Source organism: Cryptomeria japonica, chromosome 9 (genome assembly GCF_030272615.1).
Source record: "Cryptomeria japonica chromosome 9, Sugi_1.0, whole genome shotgun sequence".
Taxonomy (NCBI): Eukaryota; Viridiplantae; Streptophyta; class Pinopsida; order Cupressales; family Cupressaceae; genus Cryptomeria; species Cryptomeria japonica.
This window is the reverse complement of record NC_081413.1, coordinates 671,005,305-671,032,973: the sequence shown is the minus strand read 5'-3', so window position 1 is coordinate 671,032,973 and position 27,669 is coordinate 671,005,305. Positions and strand designations below refer to the sequence as shown.

Below are 27,669 nucleotides of genomic sequence, written 5' to 3'. Positions count from 1 at the left end.
GGCATCTGACACTTCTGTTTTTCAATGTCTTATCAAACATGCACATATAATGACCAAAGAAGGTGTCCTAAACCCTCCTGAAGTGCAATCTACTGGGTCTCAAAGGCAATTGGTCATAGTAATCCCACACTGGTATAAGCGAGTGATAACCCTTGGTAGAAAGACCAGGGAAGTGTTTGAGCAATGTTGCTATATACACCAAATATGAGTTCATGTAGAACGTCATAGTGGAAGGAACTGTGACAAGTTGTTCACAAAGGGCATTACTGATGATTTCACCCCAAGAGATGTGTTGAGATTGCCTTATGAGCATGATGAACTTATACATCCATGGTTCAAAAACATTAGAATGTTCCAAACCTATCATCCTGCTGAGAAGAGTGATCGTGTCTTCGATTTCCCACTTGAAATCACTACGGTACAACTTGCCCACCTTGTAAAAGCAACCCGTGGCTCACTAATCCATCTATTGATATGACGTTTCCAATATTTTTCTCTTGAAGCATAGTAGTGTTGTGCATTGCACACGCTCCCTGTCGCCGACATGGTCCCCCTTTCCTTTTTTGGTCTTTTCGCCTTCGCCCTGTTGAGTTCCGCGCAGGGTGTCTTGTGTCCTTTTGGGCGTGCCCGTAATTAGTCCATGAGATGATGGTGTCGTGAGCCGAAGCCTGTGAATTCGCAAGGTGAGTTGAGCCTTCGGGCAGAGATAAAAGGATGCAAAAGGTTTAAAGTTTCAAAAAACTCCTCCAAATCTTGAAATTCGCACTAAGGAGGAAATTGCATGAGTTTCTGAAAAGTTTACAAAATGGGTGAAAATCCTGAAATTCGCCAGTATTGGGCAATATACAAGAAGTAAAAAATTGGCAAAATGGATCAAAACCCCGAAAATAGCATTATAAGGTAAAAGTGCGAAGTTTGAAAAGTGCACTAAATTGCCAAAATTGGCAAAACCCCCGGAAACCCCGAAAATCGCATAAGGGGGGAATAGTGCGAAACGTTGAAAGTTTGCAAATGCCACTAAATCTCCGAAGTTGGTAAAAGGCAATCCAATCGCCGAAATTCGCATTTGGAGGAAAAGGTGCGTGAAAAATGAAAGTTTACAAAGCACACTAAAACGTCGAACTTTTCAAACCTCTCCAAAATCCTGAAGTTTTAATTTTGAGGGAAATGTGCGAAAATTTAGAAGCTTGCAAAAGGCCTCCAAACGTCGAAGTTGGAAAGTTTTCAAACCCTCTCTATTTGCTGAAGTTTTCAAAAGCTCTCCAAGTGCCGAAAATCATGATCTAAAGGGTAAGTGCTAAAAGTTTATAAAGTTTTCAAACCCTCTGTATTTGCCGAAGTTCGCAAAAGTGCGCGATTTCAAAGTTTGCAAACCATGTCATAATCCCGAAATCGCGCCATACAGAAAATTGCTAAGTGAAAATTTGGAAGACTCTCCAGAGATCACGCGAAGCTTATATAGTTTGCAAAAGGCGCCGAATCGCCGAAGTTCAGCAACTGAAGGAGATCGCGAGTTTTAAAGTATGAAAACCCTTCCCCCATTCTCTGAAAATCGCCAAAATTGCGTGAAAGATGAAAGTTAAAGCCTGCAAAAGCTCTTCAAAACCTCCGAGTTTCACGCCATAAGGTAAATCACAATGTTAGAATCAAAGAGAACAACAGCTCTTTAAACCTATTTCAAAAATCGCAGAAATTTCAAGGATTGGAAGGTTTTCAAAACGCCCAAGGTAAAATTGCTATGTCCAAGTTTCTAAACTGCATTGTCTTTCCAAACCTTAGGCGTGAAAAATGGGAATAGGGAGTTAATCGTTGAAATTTGAAATTGCAGAACTCTCCCATTCGAAATTGGCAAATTGTGAGTTTGTCTTTTCAAACGTAGGGCATAAGAGAGACATTTTTTAGAATCCAAAGGAAATCATTCTCGCAAGACAGATTGTGCGGATTCACGCCATTCATTTTGCCAGGTAAGTTGGCTTTGTCCCTCTTGAAATCGTTTGAAATATTTGCAGAATCGTATAGATATGTGTGCGAAATGAATTAAATTGATTAAGTCTTAAAATCGCATCTTTTCCCATTTATAAGATGTCAGGCAACGCAATTGAAATCAAAGTCTGTTCCTAGGAATTAACTAGAAATGCATTTTCAGACTTAGGAAAATCTTAACTTCGTCCATTTTGAAAATTGATCCTAAAATGTCTAAGAGTAAATTTAGCAGTCAAAATCGTCTAAACCGCAACCGAATAAGTAAATTCGTAGTCGAAAAGCTTCATAAATATTCATGTCTAAATCAATCAAGCTTTTTAGCTAAAGTATCATGCTATTCTTTAAAATTCGGTTTTCAAATTAATCTTTGTATGCTGGCGTATCCCTTTATCTAACCCGCTTCGTTTCCTTTATATCGTCTCGTAATCCGCGTCCGGCTGTGCAGGATAAATGCCTAAATCGGCGGTAGAATCATCAAAGACACTTGCTGCAGCCGAGACATCACGAGCATCCAAGTCAGATATTCCTCGTAGAGTCGAAAAGATGAAGTATCAATATCAGAGAGGAGGACTGAGGGAATCAAAAGTTCAGTGTATGGGAAAATGTAGGTGATACTGACCTGGGGCACACTGATATTCAAGATTTCAGAGACCGAGTTTTCTCCCCTAATGCCTATGGTAGGCCTAGGCGGATGATGGAAAGTGGCATTGCCCAAGCAGCAGGATTTCCCCCGTCAGTGCAAAACTATGAACTGGTAGTGGAGGCTGTCGGCATTACCAACCAAACTCCATATTAGTGCTCCTCAAGAATATGGTCCTCGCTTACTTCACTCCTGAAGCCACTGGCGACGCACTTAATATTCCCCTCCCAAACAACCCCATAGCAACAACTATAGATGAAGGCAGGTGGCATATGATATGAACCCTGCCAAATGTAGAACACTGATAAATGAAGAGTGGTACAAGGAGAGAAGACCTCCAAGCATTAGGATTGGAAAAAAGACCCCCAGGAGCGACTTCCACAATGAGCATGGAGACATGGTCACATTGCTCAGCAGGATTATGGGGCTCCCCCAATCCAACTACTTTGAAGAGTGGATGTTCTACATCACAGAATAGGTCTTTGTTGGGAAATCCAAGTTCGACTGGGCTCAGATCATAAGTGACAACATCCACACCCAATTGATTGAACTTGAGGCGAAAAATTACTTTACTATGACATCCTATTTGGTCTACATGTTCGCCAGAAATCAGCCACTGTCGGGTTTGATCATGAAAGGTGAAATTGGGAATGGACCCAATCAGGTGAAGGTATATGACTATTATCCACAGCTACACTATCAGGACATAGCTCAAAGTGAAAAGAATAGCCCTGCCTATGCAATTGGTCAGTATGAGCGCGTCAATGACAACTTCACAATGCGCCTGGTCAGGCTGATGCAAGGAGGACTACACATAAGGCTTTCAGAGCAAGCTACCATTCTGGTACAGAGGTATGGCGCCTGGTTCATCTAGTTCCCAAGGTTCTCCTACATCCGAATAGCTGGCTTTGACGGCGCTCCTTTCCGACTTTCGCGATACCCAATCAACAAAATAGTTCTCCTAGATTTAGGAAATTGCCTACAGGTCCGGGAATTCGAGGCAGTAAGACATCTTTTGCCAGGCATCGATTGGTCACAAGATCCAATCACTGATTTTGAGGCGGTTATGGCAGCCCCAGGAAGATACACTGACCAGTGGTTACACCAGCAAATTGAGCGACTGATTCATGAGGGAGTCTAGTTCACCTACCAAATGATGGGTTGCCTTGATTCTCAGTCCTCCGAGGATGAGGGAACCTCTAGTGCACCAAAGGAAGAGGTTGAAAAGCCTGAGAAAAGGAAGAAGGCTAAAGCCAACAGAGGGACTCGGACATCTAAAAGAACAAGAAGGGAAAAGATCCCTATTAGGAGACCAGAGGTCACTTCATCATCAAAAGACCCCAGTTCATCTGATGATGTAGTTGAACTAGATTATATAACTGCTCCGCCTTCCCAGAGCGATATTGACGCATTCGGAGCTGATGATCATCATGCACTCGACAGGCTAGATACCGAAGTAAGAGCCATTGAATCTGTCGAACCTGAGAATCAAGTGGAGGAAGGAGAGATTCCATCCATTCAAGGGCTGGAGATGCATGAACCCACCCAGCAGAGCCGCCATGAATTGCAACTGCATAATACTACCAAGGATGACTCCACTGTTGAAGGAGAGCAAAGGACAGATGAGACTCGCGAGCTTGAAAAGACTGAAGAGAAACCATCACATGAGGATACCAGGCAGTCATTCAGTGAAGTGGGAGAGAATTCAGTTGTGAGCAAAGAACTTGACACTTCCTCCACTCCTGTCATGGAGTAGCTGCAAATATGCAATGAGCTGGCTGAAAACATTAAAGAGCAGAGTGCAAATTTAACTATAGCATCAGCCCGGACTGTACCTCAAGACTGGTTAGTTGCTCGAGCTCAGCGCAAGGCAGCCACCAAGCCACCCATCGACTTGGAAGACATCTTCTCACACATGGAACAAGCCAAGGCCAAGGGGAAGAAAAAGCCTAATGCATATTCCCGGATAACCCATGATGAGCAAAGGAACTGTACCCTTCATATCGCCACCTCGCCTGTCAATAAGCCAGTAGATCAAGTTACACTGGCTGATTATAGCATCACAACTGTCCCCATCGGACGAGCCACTGAGGAGCAGGAAAGGGAGGAATTCAAAGACTCCATGCAAAACGTGCTCAGACAACTCGAAGAGATAACAACTGAAAAGGACATGTATCGAGTTCGTGCTGAGCAGGTCGAGGGGTACATTGATCAACTCGTGAGACCATTGCATAATGCTTTCGAGTCCCATATTCCCCCTACAGCATTGGCGCAAAGGACCACCACAGAATTTGAAGGAGTACAAGATACTGCCAAGGCCGTCAAGGAGTGGATGCGAGGCATCAAAGAGAGAGGAGAGCAAATCTTTAAGGATCTACGCGAAATGGCCCTCCATAGGGAAGCCATTATTATCAAAATGTGTAAGATGAAGAAAGAATGCTATAACACTCATGAGGCGATTGCCAGGGCATTGCCCCTCATTAGGGCTCTATTTTGGACTTGCTCTCAAATCCCTGCTATTGATACTATCCTAAATCCTTATAGTGTCAATACCTTCAAAGAGTGGTATTGGACCCTCAGCATGAAGGACGACATGAGGGATAATATCAATAAGATGCATGATAAGTGCGATGACACTTTATCAAATGTGAAGGATCTTGGTGAAAGGATCCTCAAATCCATGGTTCCCGGTTGGAAAAATAGTACGGAGGATAGTGAAGTGTAACCACAGTGGGAGGACAGGCTTAATCCCAGGGTCAGTTACTCCGTAGAGGACCTAGATTTTGCTGCTGGGCTTCAAGTGGACATATCATGTTTTCAAAATCACAAATCATACTGGGGAGAGGAGCTGGAGAATTTGGATAGCCTCCTACAGGGTATCCATTACAAAATGTTCAATCCACCTATGCCGCCGACGACTGAATTATTCAAGTTATGCCTGAGATTTCTGGACTACGTTCGGGTAGAGCGTGCAGCTGATCGGGATATCTGGGGAGAGTACCTGCACGACGAAGTTGAATTCATCACCGAAGAATCTACAACTGGAAAAGAGAAAGTGCTTTCCTAAAGTGCTTTTTTCTTTCAAATTTGAAAAAGTCACTTTTTGGCCAAAGTTCATATTTGACTGCCAAGTCAACTGTAAACTTTAAAACTTTTGTGCATGTGCACTTTTTGAATTGTTATGGATAATTTTAATTACCTTTTTTAGGTAGTTATTGCTCCCTTTTGGGTGGTTGCTGATATTTACCCTCCATTTATGGGTATGGGTACCTTTTGTAAAGATGAATCTGGGCCACTTGTTTAGTTTAGATCTTGGCCATTCATTTGTTTTTGGAAGCCTATTTAAAGGAGACTGGTTTTCCCTCATTTTGTAAGAAGCTCATGGATTGTTGCTGAAGCTTTGGCGAAATTTACACAGGATTTAATGCAAAGTTAAGACTGTTTCTATTTCATTGTGAGTGTATGGTCTCCTTCACCAATTTGAATTATTCTGTTATGTTTCTTTCATTTTTCTATAGCATTTTCTAGATAAACATCTAATAGAATCCTCGCTGTTCATACCTTTAGGGATTGACTGACTGTCATTCCTTTTGCATGGTTAATCTGAACCCTCTCACATGCTTAGTTCGGTTATTAAACAATTAGTGGATGAATATAAAATTTCTGAATCTATGTTTAATCTATGGTTAATTGGCAATCTTGCATCAACCAAAAACATTTCTTTTCAGTTTGTTTTCTACTTTGCAGTTTCAATATTTCTTTCTGCATTTTCTTACATTTGCTCACCAGATCTTGCAAAGATGGATTATGGTCAAGGATATAATCATCTAACTTATTCCTGAACTACGAAATGTTTGGATCTTTTTTTGGCAAGTTATCAATACCCTAATTCTCAATGCGTTAACTTACGGTCTCAACGCGCTAATTCTAGATCTCTAAACACTATGTTGTTGCTCCAACGCGCCAGAATGTTTCCAGAAAGCGCTAAGTTTAAACTGCTAATTTTGGATTTGATGATGCGCTAAAGTTTAGATTTAATGCGCTAAAGTATCAATTCCTGTATCTCTTTTCCCTATCCCTCTTTTTCCCCTTTTTTTTTACCAAGAATAATCCGTAGTCCTGCCGAATTAGTATCAATCCAACTAAAACCATTAGAATTTTAGGGAACTCATCTAGCAATTGCTCATCTCACCATAAGTCCCTTTGTGTTTCCAGCAAAACACATCAAACCACTGAGTAATCCCGCAGTCAAGACCTGACAATCAAAACCTTGAGGTCGTCCCCTTTGATCAAAAGCAAAAACAACATTAGGGATTTCCTTATCTCAAGAGAGGATAGGATACTCAGTGAGTACATTCTATTCTGCGTTGGCCAGATGGAGTTTGCAGCGATGCGACTTTAGACACATCAACAAGTAGTCAACTGCACTATCTTTGGAGATCTCTATGTACACAGGTGCTGGCAGTATTCTGAAAACCTTCTCAATAGTATCCGCATCAAGATGGATTGTCATTTCCCCTATCATCATTCTTGATAGTTCTTGTCTCTTTGTCAAAATGATTGGCACAAGTAAGAACGAACTCAGGTTATAGGGCAGACACTAGAAAGGAAGAAGCATGGTGAATGTGGCTATCCAACAGGCGCTGCATATTGCTATCCTTGGGATCCTGCACTCGTTTAACGAATTTTGACATGTCAACATGCCCTATTTCTGTATCTTTGATGTGCTCCATGGGAGTGGAAACATGGGATGGAGAGATCTCATTTTGGTACTTATCATATTTATATTTCATCTTCTTGTGAGAGGAAGATGATGGTAAATCAGTCATGGAACAAGAGCCTGGTGCGTTGTGACGAAGATCTAGAAGTGTCTGTCAAAGCAACATCAAGATCAGCCGAATGAAACATATTTCTTCTTTTCAATGGGAAAAAACTCTATCCCTTTTGAGAGGAAAATGGTGAATAAGTAGGAACACTTGAAACTTGGCTTTTGGTCAATTTTGGATCTTGAGAGGTGTATTACAAGTATGCAAGTGGGGTAGAACATATTCGCAATCGGGTTTTAAAACCCGAATGCAAGTATACTTGTAATAAGAAAAATGGAAGGATGTATGAAAAATGAAATTTTGACATGGAAAAGATAATGGGAATATAAAGTGTGAACAAGGGTAATGAATGCGGATGAATAAGGAAGGAATTTTGGATGATAATCTTCATTTTAACCTCAAGGGAATGGAAAAAACCTTCACTTGTAATCAGGTTTTTAAAACCTGGAATGGAAAAGACAAGTCTTTTACTACTTTGAAACTTGAACTTTTGGCAAAAGATGATGAAGTCGTTTCAGCCAAAGGGGAAAAACTCACTTTTTCATCTTACTTGCAATCGAATTTTAAAAACTCGAATGCAAGTAAAGAGGGAAAAATGGAAGGGGAAAGACAATGCAATTCTTAAATTACATTCAAGACTTGGATAGATATGGGAAGATCTCTCAAACCCGAATTGAAACAAAAACAAAACAAACAACTATCATGATCAATCAAAGAATTTCAAAACAAAAAAATAAAATAAAGACAAAACTGAAAACAAAACATACCTTGCTTGATCAAGATGCCCTCCAAAGAAATGGAATAACTTTGAAAGAAACAATCAGCTCCTTAAATAGAAGGCAAAACCAAAACATTGAAATCCTTGCCACTTTTTTAACAAATTCGGATTTTAACCATAATTACCAAAAACGACATCCAAAGAGGAAGAGGAATGAGTCCAAATGCCTAGCAAAGGTACGTGTTGAAGCAAGGAAGCAAAACGTTTAGGTTAGAGAGACCAAAACACCTCCATTGATGCTGAAAAAACGACATGAAGGATGTCAAAAATGTGGCAAGAAAAACCATGACTTGTTGGTTCAAAACACCTAGCAAAGGGCAAAAACGTGGCAAGGAAACCATACAAAAATAGAAGCAAGAACTCCCACGCCTCTTTCCCTCAACACTTGGCACCATCAAATCTGGATTCAAAGCAAGAAAAATGGATTCAAATTCGAACTCCTTGAGGTAAAAACGCAGGTTGGGCTCTTGGGAAGAAAGAACAAGTTTAAAATGCTTCCAAAAGACATGTAATCGGGTTTTAGAAACCCTTTTACAAGTTTTAATTTTGCTTCATAAGGCAAAAACGGGTTTGTGAGAGAAAAGAACAAGAAGACATGTCAAAATAACTTGTAATACAGAAATAAAATCCCTTTTACAAGTTTGAATGACTTAACTTAAAAAAAGAACTTGCCATAGGGAAATAAAATTCCCTTTACAAGTGACCAAAAACATTAAAAGCATGTAATAGGGAAATAAAATCCTTATTACATCTCAAAATCACTTAAGTAGGATCTTTTGAAAGAAATTACAAGTTCTTTTTAAACTTATAATTTTAAATTCACTTGTAATTTGTCCAAAAAGTTCCTACAACAACTTAAAAGACATAAAAAGAAAGGGGGAAATAAAAAGTAAGTTACAAGTTTTGAATAAAGTGCACTTGTAATTGTTTTAAAATTTCCCTACAACACTAAAACAAGAGAAAAATAAAACTTGCAATCGAAGGAAAATTTTCCACCTACAGTTAGGAAGAAAAAACCTGAAATTGAAGAAAAAACATAGCAAACGAACTCAGAATGCGATGAAATTTGAAATGTGGATTGAGGATGGACTGAAGATTAAGCCAGTCCAAGGGCGAAGAAAATTTTTGCCTCAGGAAGTGTGCCTTAGAGAAAAGTTTTCATTTTGAACAAATTTTTTAAAGAGGTTGTCTATTTTTGTGAATATAAAAATACGGACAACACTTGGAATACAAAAAGTAAACTTTTTAAAAGAATTTTTATTAAAAGTAAACATAATTATTTTAAGAAATATTACATTTTAAGTCTATTGTCAATAGATTTCAATATCATGAATCAAAACATAAGATTGAAGACTATACAAATTTGCAGTATGCCTAAATTACTTATATGTTGGATCTTTGTGAACACATCTAGTAAACTATTTGCCATATTATCTTGACTTCAAAAAATGTTAATGATATGTCAAACAATGGAAATTAAAAAACATCTCTCTCCTTAATTTAATCAAAAAAGTGAAATGGATATGCCACATTTTTTAGGCTTAGATGTCCATTTCAAATTTGGTTTGGATATACCAAAGTGAAATGGATATATCTGTTACTAAATAATGGATATATCCATTTTGGAGATAAATATATGTTTTTTGCTGATTTACAAATCTAGGACCTATGGATTTAAAAGCTCTCATCTTGTGGGTTTTTATCACTGTTACAAGAATCACCAGAACTTGCCAAGACTCGGCACTCGATGAGTCCCTCAGCGAGTGACCCTTGGTGAGTTTGGGAGACTTGGCTACCCAATACTCAATAGAATTGGCAAGTCTTGATTGGCAGACTTGGCCATAGTTGAGTGTTTCAAAAAGCAAAAAGAACTTAAGAAAAGCAATTGATTCAAGTTTTTGTATCTTATATTTGTCTCCTACACCTTAAAAGAGAATTCATCTCATTTTCAAGCCAAAGGAGAAGGAAAAAAGACAATTTTTAGCCAAAATTGGATTACAATGAAGGAAAACTGACAAGAAGTTTGAGCAAAAATCGGTGTTTGTATCACATTTGGGCAGGTTTGTAGCTACTTTTGGTGCATCTAGAGGAGTATACAAAGGATTGCAAAGACCTCACCAAAGAAATATTTAAGAGGTAAGTTTTTATTTTAAAGGTTTTTGTTTTTGTCATTTTTAACAAAAAGTCCATTTCTTTTTTACATTTCTTTTTTCCTTTTTCTCTTTTGTTTTAATGGACCAATGGACAAACCCTAGGTGTGTTGTATTTTTTTGTTGAACAAACCAAAAGGTATTTTTGTAAAAGAAATTAGTTTTATAGTTTCAAACCTTACATTTTTTTATATTAGTTTAATTATAAACCATAAATGTTATTTTTTCTATTTGTATATTATTAAAACATTCTTTTAAAGTTATAAATTGTCTTTATCACAATGTTCCAAACCCCAGTTATAAGGGATCCTTGTTGAAAACATGCTATTGTTATACCTGGGCCAATGAAAGGAGAGGTAACTTGGTTTCATTGCAAAACACCTATGCTTGGGGGATACATTAATAGATTAAAGTACCGTTTTTCACATATATTAGGCCGAGATGCTAATCCATGCTCACATGTGCCTATTGAGGTTATGTGTGAAGTGTAAGTTCAATTAGAAAGCATTGAGCAGCAAAAAGACCTAAAAAGGAGGCAAAGAGAGGAGATGGCAGCCATTGGTGGAATTGGAGGGTCTTCCTCCATTCCACCATTTCATCCATCTTTGGGTGTTGGTAGTGGTAGTGGCAGTGTTAGCACTGGGCATAGAGCTCATGCATCTATGTTAGATTCATATAATTTTCCATGCACTAGTCTAAGTTTCCAACCATCACTTGAGAGCATGGGTTGGAACAAAGATAAATATGATGCAACTAAGAGTGAAATTGAAGACTTTTGTTTCTATTGCACCATTCCATTCTACGCAGTTAGGTAATTCTTTTTGTTTGTACATTTAAATTATATAGTTTGATTTTGTCTCTTGAATTTTTATATTTAGAGGTATGTTGAATTCAAATTTAAACTCTCTATTTTACAATACTTATTTTATTTTATTTATTTGTGTTAGGTCTCCTTATTGGCAAAACATAGTTGATGCCATTACTATTTTTAGTGTGGGGTTAAAATCCTCCAATGCCGAGGAGGTAAACAGACCCATTTTGTCACAAAAGGTGGCTAATGTGAAAGTCACAATAGAGGAGCAGCAAGAGATATAGAAAAAGGGCTGTAGGTCATCATGATTGATGTTTGGATGGATGGATGGATAGAAGAAATAGAACATTGCTAAATTTTCTTGTTTCTTCCTTAGGTGATTGTACTTCTTAAAATGCATTGATTTAGTAAATAAGATTTTTAATTTTTTTCTTTATTAAATGATACAATATTTATCAAATCTATTGATACTTTAGGAAACACCAAAAATGCTGAATTCCTTTGTGAAACTTTAGAGGGATTCTTGGCTAAGGTGGGCGAGGAGAATGTGTTGTAAGAGGTTACATATAATCCAAAAAATTATGTTGCTGTAGGTAGACTATTGATGGATAGACACCCATCATTGTTTTGGACTCCTTGTGTTGCTCATTGCCTTGGCTGAACATATTGAGGGATCTTGGCAAAGATTCCATGGATCAAAGCATATGTAGAGATAGCCAAAAATCTTTGTAAATTCATATACAATCACATACATGGGTTCTCAACCTAATGAGGCAGTTCATAGGGAATAGCTCATCCTAGAATAACCCAGTTCTCAACCAATTTTATCACATTACAATCCTTGATTCAAGCAAAGGGATCTTTGAGGTGCATGGTAGTTAGTGTGGAGTGGAATTCCTCATCATATGCTAAGACCAATGCAAGGGCTAATGTGGCAAGTTGGATTTTTATTGAAAAAAGCTTCTAGGTACCAGCTGTGGAGATTGTATAGGTAAATCTAATCCTACATTATATTTATATTCATATTTTTTTATTTGCTTATTTTTGTTCATACTTATATTACTGTTTCACAATAATTGCAATTCATAGAGCTTTTAGTGGTTCTCCTATGAGTTGTTGATGGGGACAATCCCACAATGGGCTACATATCTGAGGGCATGGGTAGGGCCAAGGAGGCCATTAGATCCATTTATGCGGGAGTTGAGGATAAGCATTGTTCCATTTGGCAAATGTTGATAGACGATGGAACCTCCAACTTCTCAAGCCCCTACATGTAGCTCCTTATTTCCTCAATCAGAAATTTCAATTTCGCCTTGATGTCAAGGCAGATGAGGAGGTTTTGAGTGGGCTTTACAAAGTCATAGAGCTGATGGTGCTTGATTCTAGTGTTGGAGAACAAATAGTCATTGAGATTGAGATATTTAGGTTTGCACAAGGATGTCTCTTTGCATGAGATATATGTATGGCAACTCGGTTGACATTGTGGCCAGGTAAAAATCTATTAAGGGCATAATTAAGTTTAAAAAATTAAAATTTTCCTCTTTTTCTACTATTATTAAATATTTAAACTTAAAGTTGGATAATAAGATTGATTTTTTTCTTTTTCTCATCTCAAATGCATGGCGGTTCTCTTTTTCTCACCTCAAATGCATGGTGGGAAAGATTTGGTGTTAAGGTACCAAATCTTCAAAGGATTGCAGTTCAAGTATCGAGCCAATCATGCAGTGCTTCAACTTGTGAGTGCAATTGGAACATGTTTGAGCACATAATGTCCAAGAAGCGTAATAGACTATCAATGTAGAGGTTGAACGATCTAGTTTATGTTCATTACAACCTAGATGCCTTTGCCACTAATAGATTTTGGGCATTGACTCATCACTCATCGCACTAGAGGAGGTCGATACACAATCAGATTGTATCATTGAGGTTGGGGATACTATCTTTAGTGATGCTCGGATCTTGATTAGGTTGACTAGGTGGATAGAGAAGTAGAGGTTGTAGCCATGACAAAGGATGAGGATAGAGCATAACTAGAGTCAAATAAAACCTTGAATTTTGGTGTGAGTGTCATTGAGACATAGGCATAGATCATGGTTGCATTATCATTTAGGACATATCTTAGATGTCTAGGCAGGAGAGTTGAGTGATGCAACCTCCTTTGAGACATAGACTTCTATCTTTTGTTTTGACATTTGTTTGAAACTTTTGATGCCATGGATTTCATATTCCATGAGTTTTGCATACATTTGACAATATAATTTATATATCTAAATGTATTATTTCTTGGGCTAAAATTTGCACTTATACTTATGTGATTGACATATACTTGTGCATGTGATCAAAGTAGCTTTTATTTGATTAGGTTATTGTGTCTTTAAGGTTTATTTATTAAAGGTGCATGAAACAAGTTTTAATTTCTTGGGTTTTTCAACTTTTTGAATTTTGCGTTGAGTCTGGGCATTGAGTATGAGTCTGAGTTTGACTACAAGTCAAAAATTAGTTTGTCGAGTCCAAGGCAAGTCCAAATGTTGTAACGCTAGTTTATATTGCACATTAATATAGAAATGTATACTAATTTATCTAATATCGACTCCCAACTTCCTTCCTCCCAACATGCAATCATTATTGTCATATACGTACTTTTCTTGCTTTTTTAATTAAATTTTTCCAATTTAATAAATCAAATTTTTTTTGGTTAAAAAGAAGCAGATATCTATCTTGGAAATAATTATATATTTTATGGATTTTAAAACTCATGACTCGTAAATTCAAAACATTTTGACATGCAGAACTATATTCCCCAAAAGCATAGAAAAATATATCTTGTTTATCTAATATACTTTTTGAACTTCCAATCTTCGTAATTGATATTGTCATACAAGTACTTTTTTATCAACTAAATTTAATGTAAATTAAATAAATAAACATATTTTTTCTATTGAAAATGTTTTTTAAGTTTTGACTAGAGTTTAATTTAAATCTAACTCAAATGTTAATTGTAAAAACCTAATTTTCTTCAATTTTTAATTTTTAATTTTTTAATATATATGATAGAAAAAAACATCTAAAAACACCCTTTCCACTTTGAATCCTCTACTAACAATGCAACAAGGAATTTAAAACAATATTAATAAACTTAACAAATCCAATGTTATAGTGCAAGCCCTTGTTTATCTTCAATGTATACCTCCTTTGAACATATCATAATAAGAATAAGGTGGCCAAAACTGAATGGAAGGAGTCTCTCGCTGCATTGAAGGAGAATTAGGACCTGATCACTACTCAAAAGAATTGATATTGTTTCTCTTGTTTTATGGTTGAAATATTTTTTGTTATTATGGCTTGCATGCCTAAGTGGTTACATTTTGAAATAGGCTTTATGAAGGACTTCTTAAGCCATTAGTTTAATTCTGTTTTTGATTATATTGGTCTTCGTGCCTCAATGGTTATATCTATTGTTAGACTATATTTTGGACTTTAGTAACAAAAGTTTACTCTTTATGTTCGTATGGTTATATGTTAATTAGCTGTTAAATTAGTTGGGTGGGTGTTTGGTCAGTCTGTTTTGCTGACATTTTCTAGTATTGTTTGATGGTTTTATTTAGGCAGTATTGGCCTAGTTCTACTTTTTATTTATGGGATCAGGGCCCTTCCCTGCTTATTTAATAGAAACATATCATTAGCCACATTCTAGACCTTAAATTGTTTGTATGGTACGGTTTTGTCTTGAAGTGAGGTCAAGAGAAGATAGTGCATTGATGCCCTCTCTTGATGATGATGTAAAAAACTTAAACATTACTAAAAATTAGACGGCACAACATTTGTCCATCTAGTGAGCTTTGGAGTGTCTATTGATCCCCACAGCCCAAATTTTCAATAGAATTATGTCACAAATCTTCATTTAAATTTAAAATTAATGAAAATAATTTTTAATAATTATATGATAGTGATTTATGATAAAGACACTACAAATATGTACAAGTTAATGAATGGCCACTTGTTGTGATTGATTTTTTTATAGACTATCTAATACATAAACCTTTGCTACACATTTTTTTTCTTTTCATGTATGTATTTCCTTAATTTCTTAGTATCAATACTATTTTTTTTTTAAGTTTAACTTTATTCCCACCCCTAGTGATATGCTTCCGAAATCAACATGTTTAAGTAGAACACTTGATCATCGCCTCATTACTATCTAATCATTGACAACAAATTGAAATGAATTTGCATTATTTGATAATTCATAGTCAATGATTGATTCTGATTTTAATTGATGTCGTATCTCATGTTTTACATGGTCTTACATTCTTGCTGTCATATTTTATTTAGCAGCTCATTATTGGTCCATTTGCATCAATCCCTTCTCAACCAATGCTATAGGGCTCATTCGGGAATTTATTAATAATTGTAATAACTGATCTAATTTGTGTTTTGTGATTTTAAAGTCACATTTTCTTCCAGCCACTAGTAGGCATTGTCACACAAAGAAACTACTTTTTGAGGATCCACCACAACCCGATGAGCTAGTAGAGCCTTAGGATTATATAAAAATATAACGTGTATTAAATGTACATAGATTTTCAAATAGTATACATCAAATATTCAATATAAAATTTGCGAGTTGGTATATGTCAAATTTATGTACATATATAATTGCTAGTTATATATAGCGACATTTTTGTGAAATTTTCCATGGATCAATAAGGAATTGAATCTAGGACCTCTTGTTTGTTATTGGGATGCTCTGCCACTTAGTTATCAACTTACTTTGCGATTAGTCCTTTTATGACATAGGTGTTGTTCATATCTCCAATAACCCTTGAGGCTAGACTATGAGTGTTTGGGGCTCTTGGCCTTTGGCTCTCATACTATATGAAATTTTCCATGGACCAAGGACTTGAACCTAAGACCTCCCATTTTCTGTTGGTGTGCTCTACTATTGAGACACCAACCCACTTCATGACTTGTCCTTTTATAATTCAATTTTGGCTCATTTCTACAACAATTTCAAATGTTTTTATCAATCTAGTTCTTTGGTCTTTGGGTTGACATAAATCTTCAACAACTTCATATTTGTCACTATAACCAAGTGTGAATACATGGGTATGTTCTTGTGTAGCTCAAAGTCCTCAAATGTAGGTGTACACGTCTTTCGCATTGATATCCACATCCAAGTGCTAGTGATAATAATAGATCTTAAAGGATATGTGAGACATTATCAATTGTTGTAGCTCATGTGATCTTATGTTTTCCTTTTACATATTGCACCAACCAATAGTGTGATCTCTCACCATTCCTAGGTGGTGAAACAACATTATAAAGATATCCTAGTTGTACATGGTTTGAAAGATGGTCATTGTCAAAAGTGTTCTCCATGTTGTTGAATGCAAATGACTAAGCTTGAGATAAAGGGTTAAGGTCTCATGTGAACCATTTGTCAACACACTTGCTTGACTTATAATGATCCCAATCACATTCAATATAAATTTCACATAAACAAGCTAACTTTTGCATCCAAATATTTCATACACACTAGCATTTGAGCTTCAAAATGAGTGCATCTTTGACGAATCCGTGACTATCTCATAGTCCAATTTTTGTTCTACATTCCCTCCATCAACGAACCAAAAAAAAACTACAAACTTCAAAATTTTATGTCACTCTTTGTAACTATGCATGGTTACATCATTTAACAATAGATTTTGGATTAGTGAATGTAGCAACACCTCAATACTTCAATTGTTCTTTAATTAGAACTCTCTTTACACATGCATGTGCTCTATTGTGCTCCTCTTTTTTTTGTCTCCATCAAGTCAAAAATTCATACCAGGTAAGCCCTTTTGTGCATACATCTTCATGCTCCACCAAAACAATATAAAAGCATTCTTGAACTGACCATTAAAGAAAATGAAATATTCAACCATTCATACATAGATATGCACATTAAAAATGTGCATGTCTTTCACTCTTTGTATAATTTTTCAAATCTAAAAGTTTGAAGCACACCTTACACTTATTAGACATATAATGATTTTTTTTTAATTTCATATACCTTTGACCAAGTTATGCTTGATGAAAAAATTCATTTCAATGTTTTCAAAAAGTTAGATTAAAAGTTAATACTTAATTATTTGTCCTACACCTCCACCCATGAATCCTTCACATTTCTATAAGGTTTTATAGGAAAATATTAATGTTTGCTAAAAAAAAAATGAGTGAATAACACCTACTCCTTGTGCTTTTTCAAAACATTAGCTATTGTCTCAAAGGTACATGTGAATTTTATCAAAATTATTTGATATTATTCAAAAAAAATGGTATCTTATGGACTACATTCAAAATACTACAACTTCAATAATTAGCTTTTATGAGATTTTGTGGATAAGTTTTTTGATTTGTTACATGAAGTTACCTCATTTTATATATATGTATGTATAAATATATCTCACATAATATCATATATAAGATAATTTAAAATAAAACTTCTAGATTAAATAATTAGGGATATATTGGCCTAAAATTTCCTTATTAGAAAACTAAAAAAATGAAATAACATGATATAACATTGCACACCTCATGACCTCCCTATTTAATGATTCATAAAGAACCTTAATATTTTATAATCACTTTTTTTTTAATCAAAACACTCCCAAAATTCTTAGCTAGAATAATATAAAGGTAGGGGATAGGGGATAGGGGATAGGGGATAGGGGATAGGGGATAGGGGCTTGCCTTTCTCAAGGTCCTTGAAAATTTAAAGAAGACCATATATATTGAAAATTACTGAAGACATTTGGTTAAACAAGCCCATCCACTCTTTATTTCTAGCTTTCCAGCCTTCAACATGTCCATCTTTATAAGCATGGGTTTCTTTGTTCAAATTGTTAGTTGATGAAGATCCCATAAGCTATTGTGATATTTACCTTATGTCTAAGGTAATGGTCCGAATATGGGTATCCAACATGATGGTACAACTCTTTTCTCTTAGATACAGGTACAAATTTATATATAATAAATATAATTTTAAAATATTATAATTTAATATTTATATAATTATATTATATAATATATATAAATACAAATACAGTTTTACAACATAATTATAGTATTATATTAAACTTTAAAATATATAAATAAATATATTTTATATATAATAAATATGATTTTATAACATGTTATATATTTTAATATTTGATATTCATATAAATATAGTATATAATATTTAATACTACATTAATAATAATTAATAACAATTGAAGAAATCTATAATTATATAAAGAAATTAATATCTATAATATATAGTATATTTTAATTTATATATATATATATATAGTTTTTGATATTCTATTTTATTATAATATATAAAGGTTATAATGTAGGATATTTATAATCACTAATACAAAACATTTAAAAGTTATCGAATTAGGTTTGTTTTCCTCTTTGATATCTTTGTATTCATGAACAACTTTAATTTCCCTTTGTAAAATAAAATTTAATGTTTCTATTCTTGCCTTTTGACCAATGGAGGTTTATTGTAGCAGTGGCAAAATTTCCATTACATTGTAGATATATCAGGTCGAGTAATACTCAGACAATTGTATAAATAAGTTTACAATGTTCAATTTTTTCCCTAAGCTAACCCTTTCTTTGTATTGTGTTCAAATTTTCTATTTTTTGTTGCAAATACATTGGAGCCCACGTTTAGGGTTCCAGGCTGAACCTTGAGTAAAGCCAGTGTCATCTCGAACTTGAAACCATATCAAAACCATATTTTTTCCACACATAGGTTTGTATAGATGAATCAGGTAACATAGCCTAATGCTATATATAATTTAATAATTGTCCACCTTGAATACATAGGGGTATATCGGCCTTAATTTTTCTTATTAAGCATCACTCAAAATGAGATAGCGTGGTATGCAATAGCATACCTAATGAATCCCCTATGGTGAGTCATAGCCTCCCAATTTGTTGTGACATAAAGAACCTTAAGATTCTATAATCACTTTTCAATCAAGGCTATCTCAAAATTTTTCACTAGAATAATATAAGGTAAGTGGACAAGGGATCACCTTTCTTGAGGCCCTTGAAAATTTAAAGAAGACTTTGCACATTGAAATGTACCAAGAACATTTGGGTAGGAAAACACACCCAATCCTTGAAGATACCTAAAACTTTACAACTTTATAACCTACATAATGTCCATCTTTATAGGTATAGATTTTTTTGCCCAAGTTGTTAGCCTGCATATGATTTTATAAGCTATTGTGACATTATAATTGTTTTAAGACCCTTTAATAAAGCCCCCATTCCTATCTAGTATGATCTTTGGAAGGATTTTCTAAAAACTTGTTAGCCATAACTTTCAAGATTATGTTGGAACTAGTGTTGCATATGGATGCAAGCCTAAAGTTGTGTAGTGTTTAAGAGTTTGAGCTTTCCAAGATAAGGGTAGTAAAAATTATAATCTTCATATCTTGATGCTTTTGAAATTCTATTCTGTTTCCTATTATAGAATCTATTGTAGGGCCTATAATATCTCCCTCTCTCATATTTTGAAAACATTAGAAGAAAATTGATCGCATCAAATCAGGCTGAAGGACTTGTTCATTTTTTATCTTGATTGTTGATTTTCTTACTTCCTTTTCAAAAATTGGTTTCATCTGGGCTCTATTCCAATCTTATGAAACCAAATTGTGAATATTACTTAAAAGGTTTAGGTTTCATTCCTATTCTCTTTGTCCTATATAAGATCTTGAAAGTAGGAAACTACTACATTTTCTATATCCTTGGGATTTGTCCATAACTTCCCTTTGAGAGTCCATTAACGTAAAGCCTTTATTATGTTGGCTCCTCATAATGGTACAGTGGGAGAAGGACTCATTGTTCTCATGTATTCTTGAGTCAACTAAATGGGTGCCTTTGCTTCCAATAAATATCTTCTTATCCATGCATGTTCTCCCACATTCTTAATGCTTCATCCTCCTCCATCTTACAAGTCTTACCAAGACCATGGTATTGAATGGGTTACAATACTATTATTGCCTTGTCCTCAAGCTACTCCATAATGAGGATGTTTTTTTCTTTTCCTTTATTCTACTTTTAAAACTTTTCTATGAAATTTTAATTTCCTTCATATACCATATGTCTTTGACCATAGTAATTCCCTCCCACTTTAATGTTTTTCTAATAGGTACTCAAACCTTAATTGTCAAGTTTGTGGACACATGTTTTGGTTTAATGAAATCCCTACTCATAAATAATAATAGTTAGCAAAAAAATGAATTTTGGTTGGGTTGTGCAACACAAGTAAAAAGGAATCAATTTTGCACTAAGAAATTTAAGTATTTAAGAAATAAAACCTAGAAGCAATGAAGCTCATTGCTTTCCAAAGGTTAGACAATGGGTTACGATACTATTATTGCCTTGTCCTCAAGCTACTCCATAATGAGGATGTTTTTTTCTTTTCCTTTGTTCTACTTTTAAAACTTTTCTATGAAATTTTAATTTCCTTCATATACCATATGTCTTTGACCATAGTAATTCCCACTTCCTTTAATGTTTTTCTAATAGTTCCTCAAACCTTAATTGTCAAGTTTGTAGACACATGTTATAGTTTAATGGAACCCCTACTCATAAATAATAATAGTTAGCAAAAAAATGAATTTTGGTTGGGTTATGCAACACAAGTAAAAAGGAATCACTTTTGCACTAAGAAATTCAAGTATATAAGAAATAAAACCTAGAAGCAATGAAGCTCATTGCTTTCCAAAGGTTAGACAATTGAATTATATGGAAATTAGAGTATAAAAGAGGGACGATTGATCCATATGGTAGTTTGGAAAATACCAGTAAACTAGTAGGTCACCTCATAAAAAGAACAATTCATTAACTACTAATAAAAAATCAAAATAATTTCATGTATTAGAAAGCTTAAGTCATTCTCTACAACCACAAAATAGTTGTTTTGACATAAAAAGTTTGACCTTCACAAAAATGTACGGTTCCAAAAATAGCATAATGCAAATATGTAGAAAATTCTAAATTTTAAAAAATCAGAATCTTGTTTTTTATATGAGCTTAAGGTCATGAAAAATCCTCTCAACTTCTTAGGGAACAATTTCTCACATGACTTGGAATATTCTAAGGAAAATCATGTTGTTGTTTTTTCAAACTGTTCACTTCTTGTTAAGGACTACCATTAAATTGTTGTTGGAATACATATATCATGATCATGTTGCATCAACATAGCTTGATATCTCTTCTCAAAGATTGATACCTTCTTTTAAATTACTCACTTTCAATATAGCTTCATTTACATTGCAATTTTGTGAATTTTTATTCCTTGTCTTCAGTTCCTTTGATTTGATTCATTGAGTTCTTGTAATTTAGTTTGTTGTCTATTTGAATTTTGGACAACTGAATAAAAATCAAATATTATAGCAATAATTATAGTAACATAAATGTTGAATATTCATTTCAATTTAGAAATTTTTTATGCTCAAATAAGCCAAAGGATATCAAACATTATGATGATATATTAAGTGTTATTATATTTACACATAATTAATATCAACTTAGATCTTTGTTCTTCACATAACCACACAACTAGTGGAAATCATAATTATTTATTTGATCATATATAATGCTCCTATTTGCCACAATTGCACGCTTTTAATAGATGTAATCTCATAATTGGCATACACATATTTATAAGTTGGCATACCTATATCTATACATCATGTGTGAATCAACATTTTTTTTGTCATTTTGTTGATTAGGTAAGTAGAGTACAATCACATATCAGATGTAATGTCCCCTACCTGATCTATTTAAATATACTAAAATTGATAGATTTTCTTCAATAAGTTATTAACAAGTGCTTGTCTATTTTCCTCATTAGCTGATTAATTTCATTATTCATAGTTCTTAATATAGATATCAAACCTTGCTATTACTTCAGTTTTAAGGGAGAAGGGTTTACATATGTTACCAAAGCGCTTAGAGACCAACTACAATAGGTTCCCTCAAAGTTTATAGATCCAAGCCCTTACCTATCTTGGGTCTATACCCTCAAGGCTTATGGGTCGCTGATCCTCACCCTATCTTGGGACTTAACCTATTGCTTGGATTTAGACTGCCCCTCTTTGGAACATCTCAATCCCATCTTCTTAAATACGGAAAGTAATAACATGATTTAGGCTATAAGTATATATATTTCTTATGTATTATGAATATATATATGAAATTAAGTATGACTGTCATACATATTGCGGTCCATATTAGCATTACTATTAATTTTGCATAAGAACATTATTGGGCTTCATATATTAAGCATACTTATTAAGCACATCCCCATGCATACCACCAAGAACACAAATGTTACTGCCTATAACTTGATAACAATTCTGATCTGATCTGATCTGATCTGATCAATGGTGATCTTACTAGATGCTTTTGATTCCTTTCCTTTATATCTCTCAATGTGAGGGAGAGGTCACACCTCTTCATCATGTATACCCTTTGGCAAGAGACACACCCTTTGAAAGAGAGAAACTCTTCATTATTTCTGCCCTTTGAAAGGGACACAACCTCTCATAATCAGATCTGCACTTCTGATTTCCAAATTATTCCCCCTCTCAAATGAGGTTCTCTTCTCCCTTTTATATCTCATTGTTGAGGGAGTCACAACCTTTCCTTTCATTTCTTTTGACTTTTCATTAACTTAATTAATTTTTAATTAATCATATTTAATTATATTTAATTATTTTATTTTATATTTTAATTTAATTTAATTATTATCATTTATTATTAAATTTTATTTCAAAGTGGGGACATTACATCAGATGTAGGAAGGGTGTGGAATCATGTCCAGATCCTATCGGCAAAGGAAATTGAGTAGTCTATTTACATCTTTTAGGATGAATTTAAAGTCCTCTTCATGGGAATTTCTATTTAGAAGCTCATAAAAGTAGTCTAGGCATGGCAACAAAAAAGTTGAAAGGTCCATATATAAAAATTATTATATAAAGAAGGAACTATTAGATGATTCTAAGGACACCTTTTAGGAGATATGATATCTATTTTCTTCTTTTTCATATGACATAGGATATGTAGTTACTAATATAGTTGTTTAGTTTCCAGACATAGTTATTTTTGTATGCTTTTGGACCTTTATTGTCAATAAAGCCATGTGTGAGTCAACATTTATTATTTTGTCATTTTGTTGATCTGGTCAAGTAGATGACAATCACACATCAGATGTAAGGAAGGTTGTGGAATTATGGAGATCCTAGATCAGTGGCCTTTTTACATCTTTTAGGATGAAGTTGAAGTCCTCTTCATGGGCAATTTCTTTTTAGGAGAATAAAAGTAGTCTAGGCATGACAACAAAAATGTTGAGTGTTTCATATATGTAATTTATAATGCAAAGAATGAACCATTAGATGATTTTAAGGATACCTTTTAGGAGATGTGATATCTATTTCCTTCTTTTTCATATGGCATAGGCTATGTAGTTACTAATATAGTTGTTCCTTTTTATGATATGGTTATTTTTTGTACGCTTTTAGACCTTTATTGTCAATAAAAAAGTTGAACTTAACTCTTGGTCATTATGGAATGCTTGGTGCTCATTGTTTTCTATAAGACTATTCTTAGTGAACTATAGTTATGAATATTTAAGCAAAAGAAAATTACTTTCTTTGATATTGTTCAGTTTTAGATTTTTATGTTTAATTCTTGTGAAAATAATATATATTTTCTATCTTAAAAATTGCACACATAGACACACAAATATACACAATGCGCGCACGCACTCTCTCTCTCTCTCTCTCACACACACACACACACACACACACACACACACACACACACCATAGCCAACATGGTCACACCATAGCCAACATGGTTGTTCAAATCATGACAAATCCCTTGTCATTCTGTTTTTTGGTCACTTAGCCCATCCTTACTCCAATGTACTTTTACCCATATACTACTACAACTACAATTCCAATCTTTAAGTCTAGAATATAAATAGGTCCCAAACTTTGAAAAAGTCCACATGGATAAAATATTTAACTATCATCTAATGAGATCCCAACTGAGGTTAGAGTGCTTGCAATTTATAAGAATGGAAAGAAATCCAAGCATAAATATATTACATCATTATGATTTTGGTAACCCAAAAGTGAAATTGTGGTTTGTTGTAAAAGTGGCGGGAATTCAAAACAAGTGGTGTGAATGCAATGACTTGGTTATTGCATCAACATTTTTATTCTAAAACCCAAATTTTTAACAATTTGAGTTGTAGGAAAGAAATTACTTATTCGTTATGTACACTTTTAACCTAAAATAGATGACCTATAATAGTTTTCATTCTTTTTTAACAAATCCACATTGATAGGGTATTTAATTGCAAACTAATGAGATACTAATGAAAGTTACAATGCTTGAAGTTTATAATAAAGAAACAAAGTCAATTCATGCATGCTACATCATTATAATTTCAACAATTTAAACCTAACAACAACATGGTGGCTAGAAAAGTGTTATGACTTAAAAAAAGGAAATCGATGCAAACACTTGCTCCGTGCATTATGATTTTTTCTAAAAAATGGATTCTTAAAAATATGGTGAATTGTAGAGGAGAAATTACTTATTCATTATGTGCAATTTTAACCTAAAAGAGATGAACTATAATAACCTTTGAATTCTTAACTACAAAAATCTTGAAGATTATGGTAAAGTTACACAAGGCATAGATTAGTAGGCCAAAGAAGAAACAAAACAATTCGCTTGTTATGCACCAAGAAAGTTATAGGTAAATGAATAATGAATCTATGACTTCAACTTGTCAAGGGTTGTACGCACCATTATCATAAAAAATCAAATAAAAGTAACAAGTTTGTTGAATCTGATTATAGTTGGTGCATAGAAAATACTTAAAGAGAGATTCAACAATTTGAAATTGAGGACATGGTTTGACACAATCATAAATGTGAGATGGCAAGGTCTCATGGAAGTAACGAAACAATGAAATTTGACAACGTAGTTTTCATTGGTAAATTCTTCTTGTAGATTGTTCTATAATTAGATGCCACAATCAAGGGACCATATCTCTTATGTCATATTTGCCTAAGAATTGTACCTTTTTTGATGGGTAATTCCACATGGAATGTCTTTTCACTAAGATGCTACAAATGAGGAATTGCACCTTTTTTATTGGCAAATTATTTAGATGGTGCATCATTTCGCTTAGATGCCATGATTAATTGGTATCTTTTCCCTCAAATTTAATTAAGACTTATATTTGACTTAGAATACACTACACCCACAATTGGATGTGATACTTTACTCAATTAACCATTCAAAATTCGTACAATTATACATGTACCATTTCTCATAGTGATTTGAACACAAGTCTCCATTAAAAAGTTCTGACAACTTACCATTTTAACTCATCCCAATCAAACTGAAGTGTTTCTTAGTTTCAATTATTTTATCATAGTAAAACTAGAATTAGTTTTATTAAAATCAGAGCTATAGAATTTGATCCTTTAAAAGAATGGAAATATTTAAATAAATTTCCAGAAATGGAGCCACATGAATGTTATTGCGACTTTCTTCAGTTATATTATCTTGGTTCCAGAGGCCCACCTACAAGTAGCATTAAATATTTTATTATAGTCCAATGATTGTGTTACATAAGGATTTGTCTAAAGTCTGAAATATTTTTTAGTTTCTAAGCATTCAGCTCAATATTTTCCCGCAAGGAGATATAGTTTTTAACCTAGAATTAAGATAAAACATACATCCAAACAGATGAATAACCAGTACATGTTCCAATTATGAAGTTCATCTTGCCGTCAAATCTCTACAGAACCCAATCCTTATATATAAAAAAAGTTCATTGAAAGTATCATAAGTTGGAAACTGTAAATTAATCTTTCAGACAGTGATCCAATAAGCGAGTTGTCCTAAATTCAAACCTATGAAAGTGTAAAACACTATATTTTTTTGTCAAACGGGTTAACGAATGGTTTGGAGGTGGAGCTTAAAGAGTGAAAGAAGGAAAACAATTATAATATTGTTCGCAGGTAACTAAAATGGATTTAAGGTACATTCAAATACAACAAAAAAAAATCAGATTTGAAAGAACTTACAAGATGCCATTTTCAGCCGTACTGAAAGCTTGATTTAGTAAACCTTGCAGAGAATCGGGCACCCCGCGCATAGAATCCACAAGATGTTTTTCTTTAGACAATAATTCTTTTAATTCAGCAACTCTTTTGGTCTTCCCTTCAATTTGGTCCACTCTTTCTTGTAAAATCTGTCTTAAATGCTCTACAATACCACTCATATTGTTAAATGAGGACATAGTGCATTGTTTTCCTGTTTCCCCTGAATGCTCTTCAAATACGTCAATAATCTGTTCTTCTACCCATTTCTGCGCTTGCTCCTTAAGAAATCCCATAGATTGAGGTGATTTTATGCCCTTATTCAATCTCGGCGAACTCTCCTTTTCTAATGTTTCATCCTGTACATGATGTACTCTCACTACAACATTTTCAGCAGAATCATTCGAATGGTGTGCTATTGATTCCTTGGCATTGACAGAGCACCCAATATTTTTTTGTTCTCCACCTGAATTTTCTGCTGGAGAAACAGTATCTGCATGCGAAACGCCAATTGTTTCTGTGTCTGTTGGAGGTTTACAGCTCCTACTTGGATGTGCTTTATTTTCAGAACTTCCTACAAGGCTGACATTTTGATTAGAGATATAGATTGATCTTAATATTTCCAGCTTTTTACAGATTGATTTGTAGGCCTTCTCGAATTCAAGGATTTTATCCCTGTCCATTGCTATTAAATCTCATCTAAAAGACGGCCGAATTTGTTGGAATATATTTCTACCAATACCCACGACAGGGATCTCTTCTCCAGAGCAGAAGTAAAGCACAATGGGCAGAGGAGTTTAGTTGCTAACCATATTTAAGAAAAAGGGCGTTCAATGCCACTACCTTGAATAAGTCGAGACCTTCAGTGGAAGGAGAATCTTTGTACTACAGACAGAGCACTTGCTTCCTTAAAAAATGTAAAAGAATGAAAGAGCAAAAATATGTATGGACCTCTCTATAGAATGGGAAAATAGACTTGCAGGATATCATGACTCTAAGTACCTCTTTGTCTGAGCCTGCCGATGGCCAGTTAGGGTACAGAAAAATAATTTTTTTATTGTATTGCGTTGGCAGTTATATGTATGGGCTGCGGGTGAGAATGTATATTTAACAAGTTATATATGTGTGTGCAATAGAGAAGTGGTTATATTATTATTATTATTATATTATTATCGTTACGCTTGTGAAGAATGCTTAGCATAGGTTCATATAAAATGCTTACTAGCGAAAAGACACGTGGGTCCCTAGCATGGGCTATTGTATAAATGACAAGCAGGTACGCTTTTGGTTAAAATATGA

General features: G+C 34.4%; 1 protein-coding gene across 1 annotated transcript in view; it reads right to left on the bottom strand.

The window, feature by feature from the left end:
- The window catches only part of LOC131033852 (uncharacterized), a 50,412-nt gene extending 22,948 nt beyond the window's left edge, over positions 1 to 27,464 (bottom strand). The window contains exon 1 of the mRNA XM_057965147.2: positions 26,356 to 27,464. Coding sequence (XP_057821130.2) covers positions 26,356 to 27,053 — 698 coding nt within the window. The 5' untranslated portion in view covers positions 27,054 to 27,464. The remainder of the gene's footprint in view (positions 1 to 26,355) is intronic.
- Between the last annotated feature and the right edge of the window lie 205 nt (positions 27,465 to 27,669).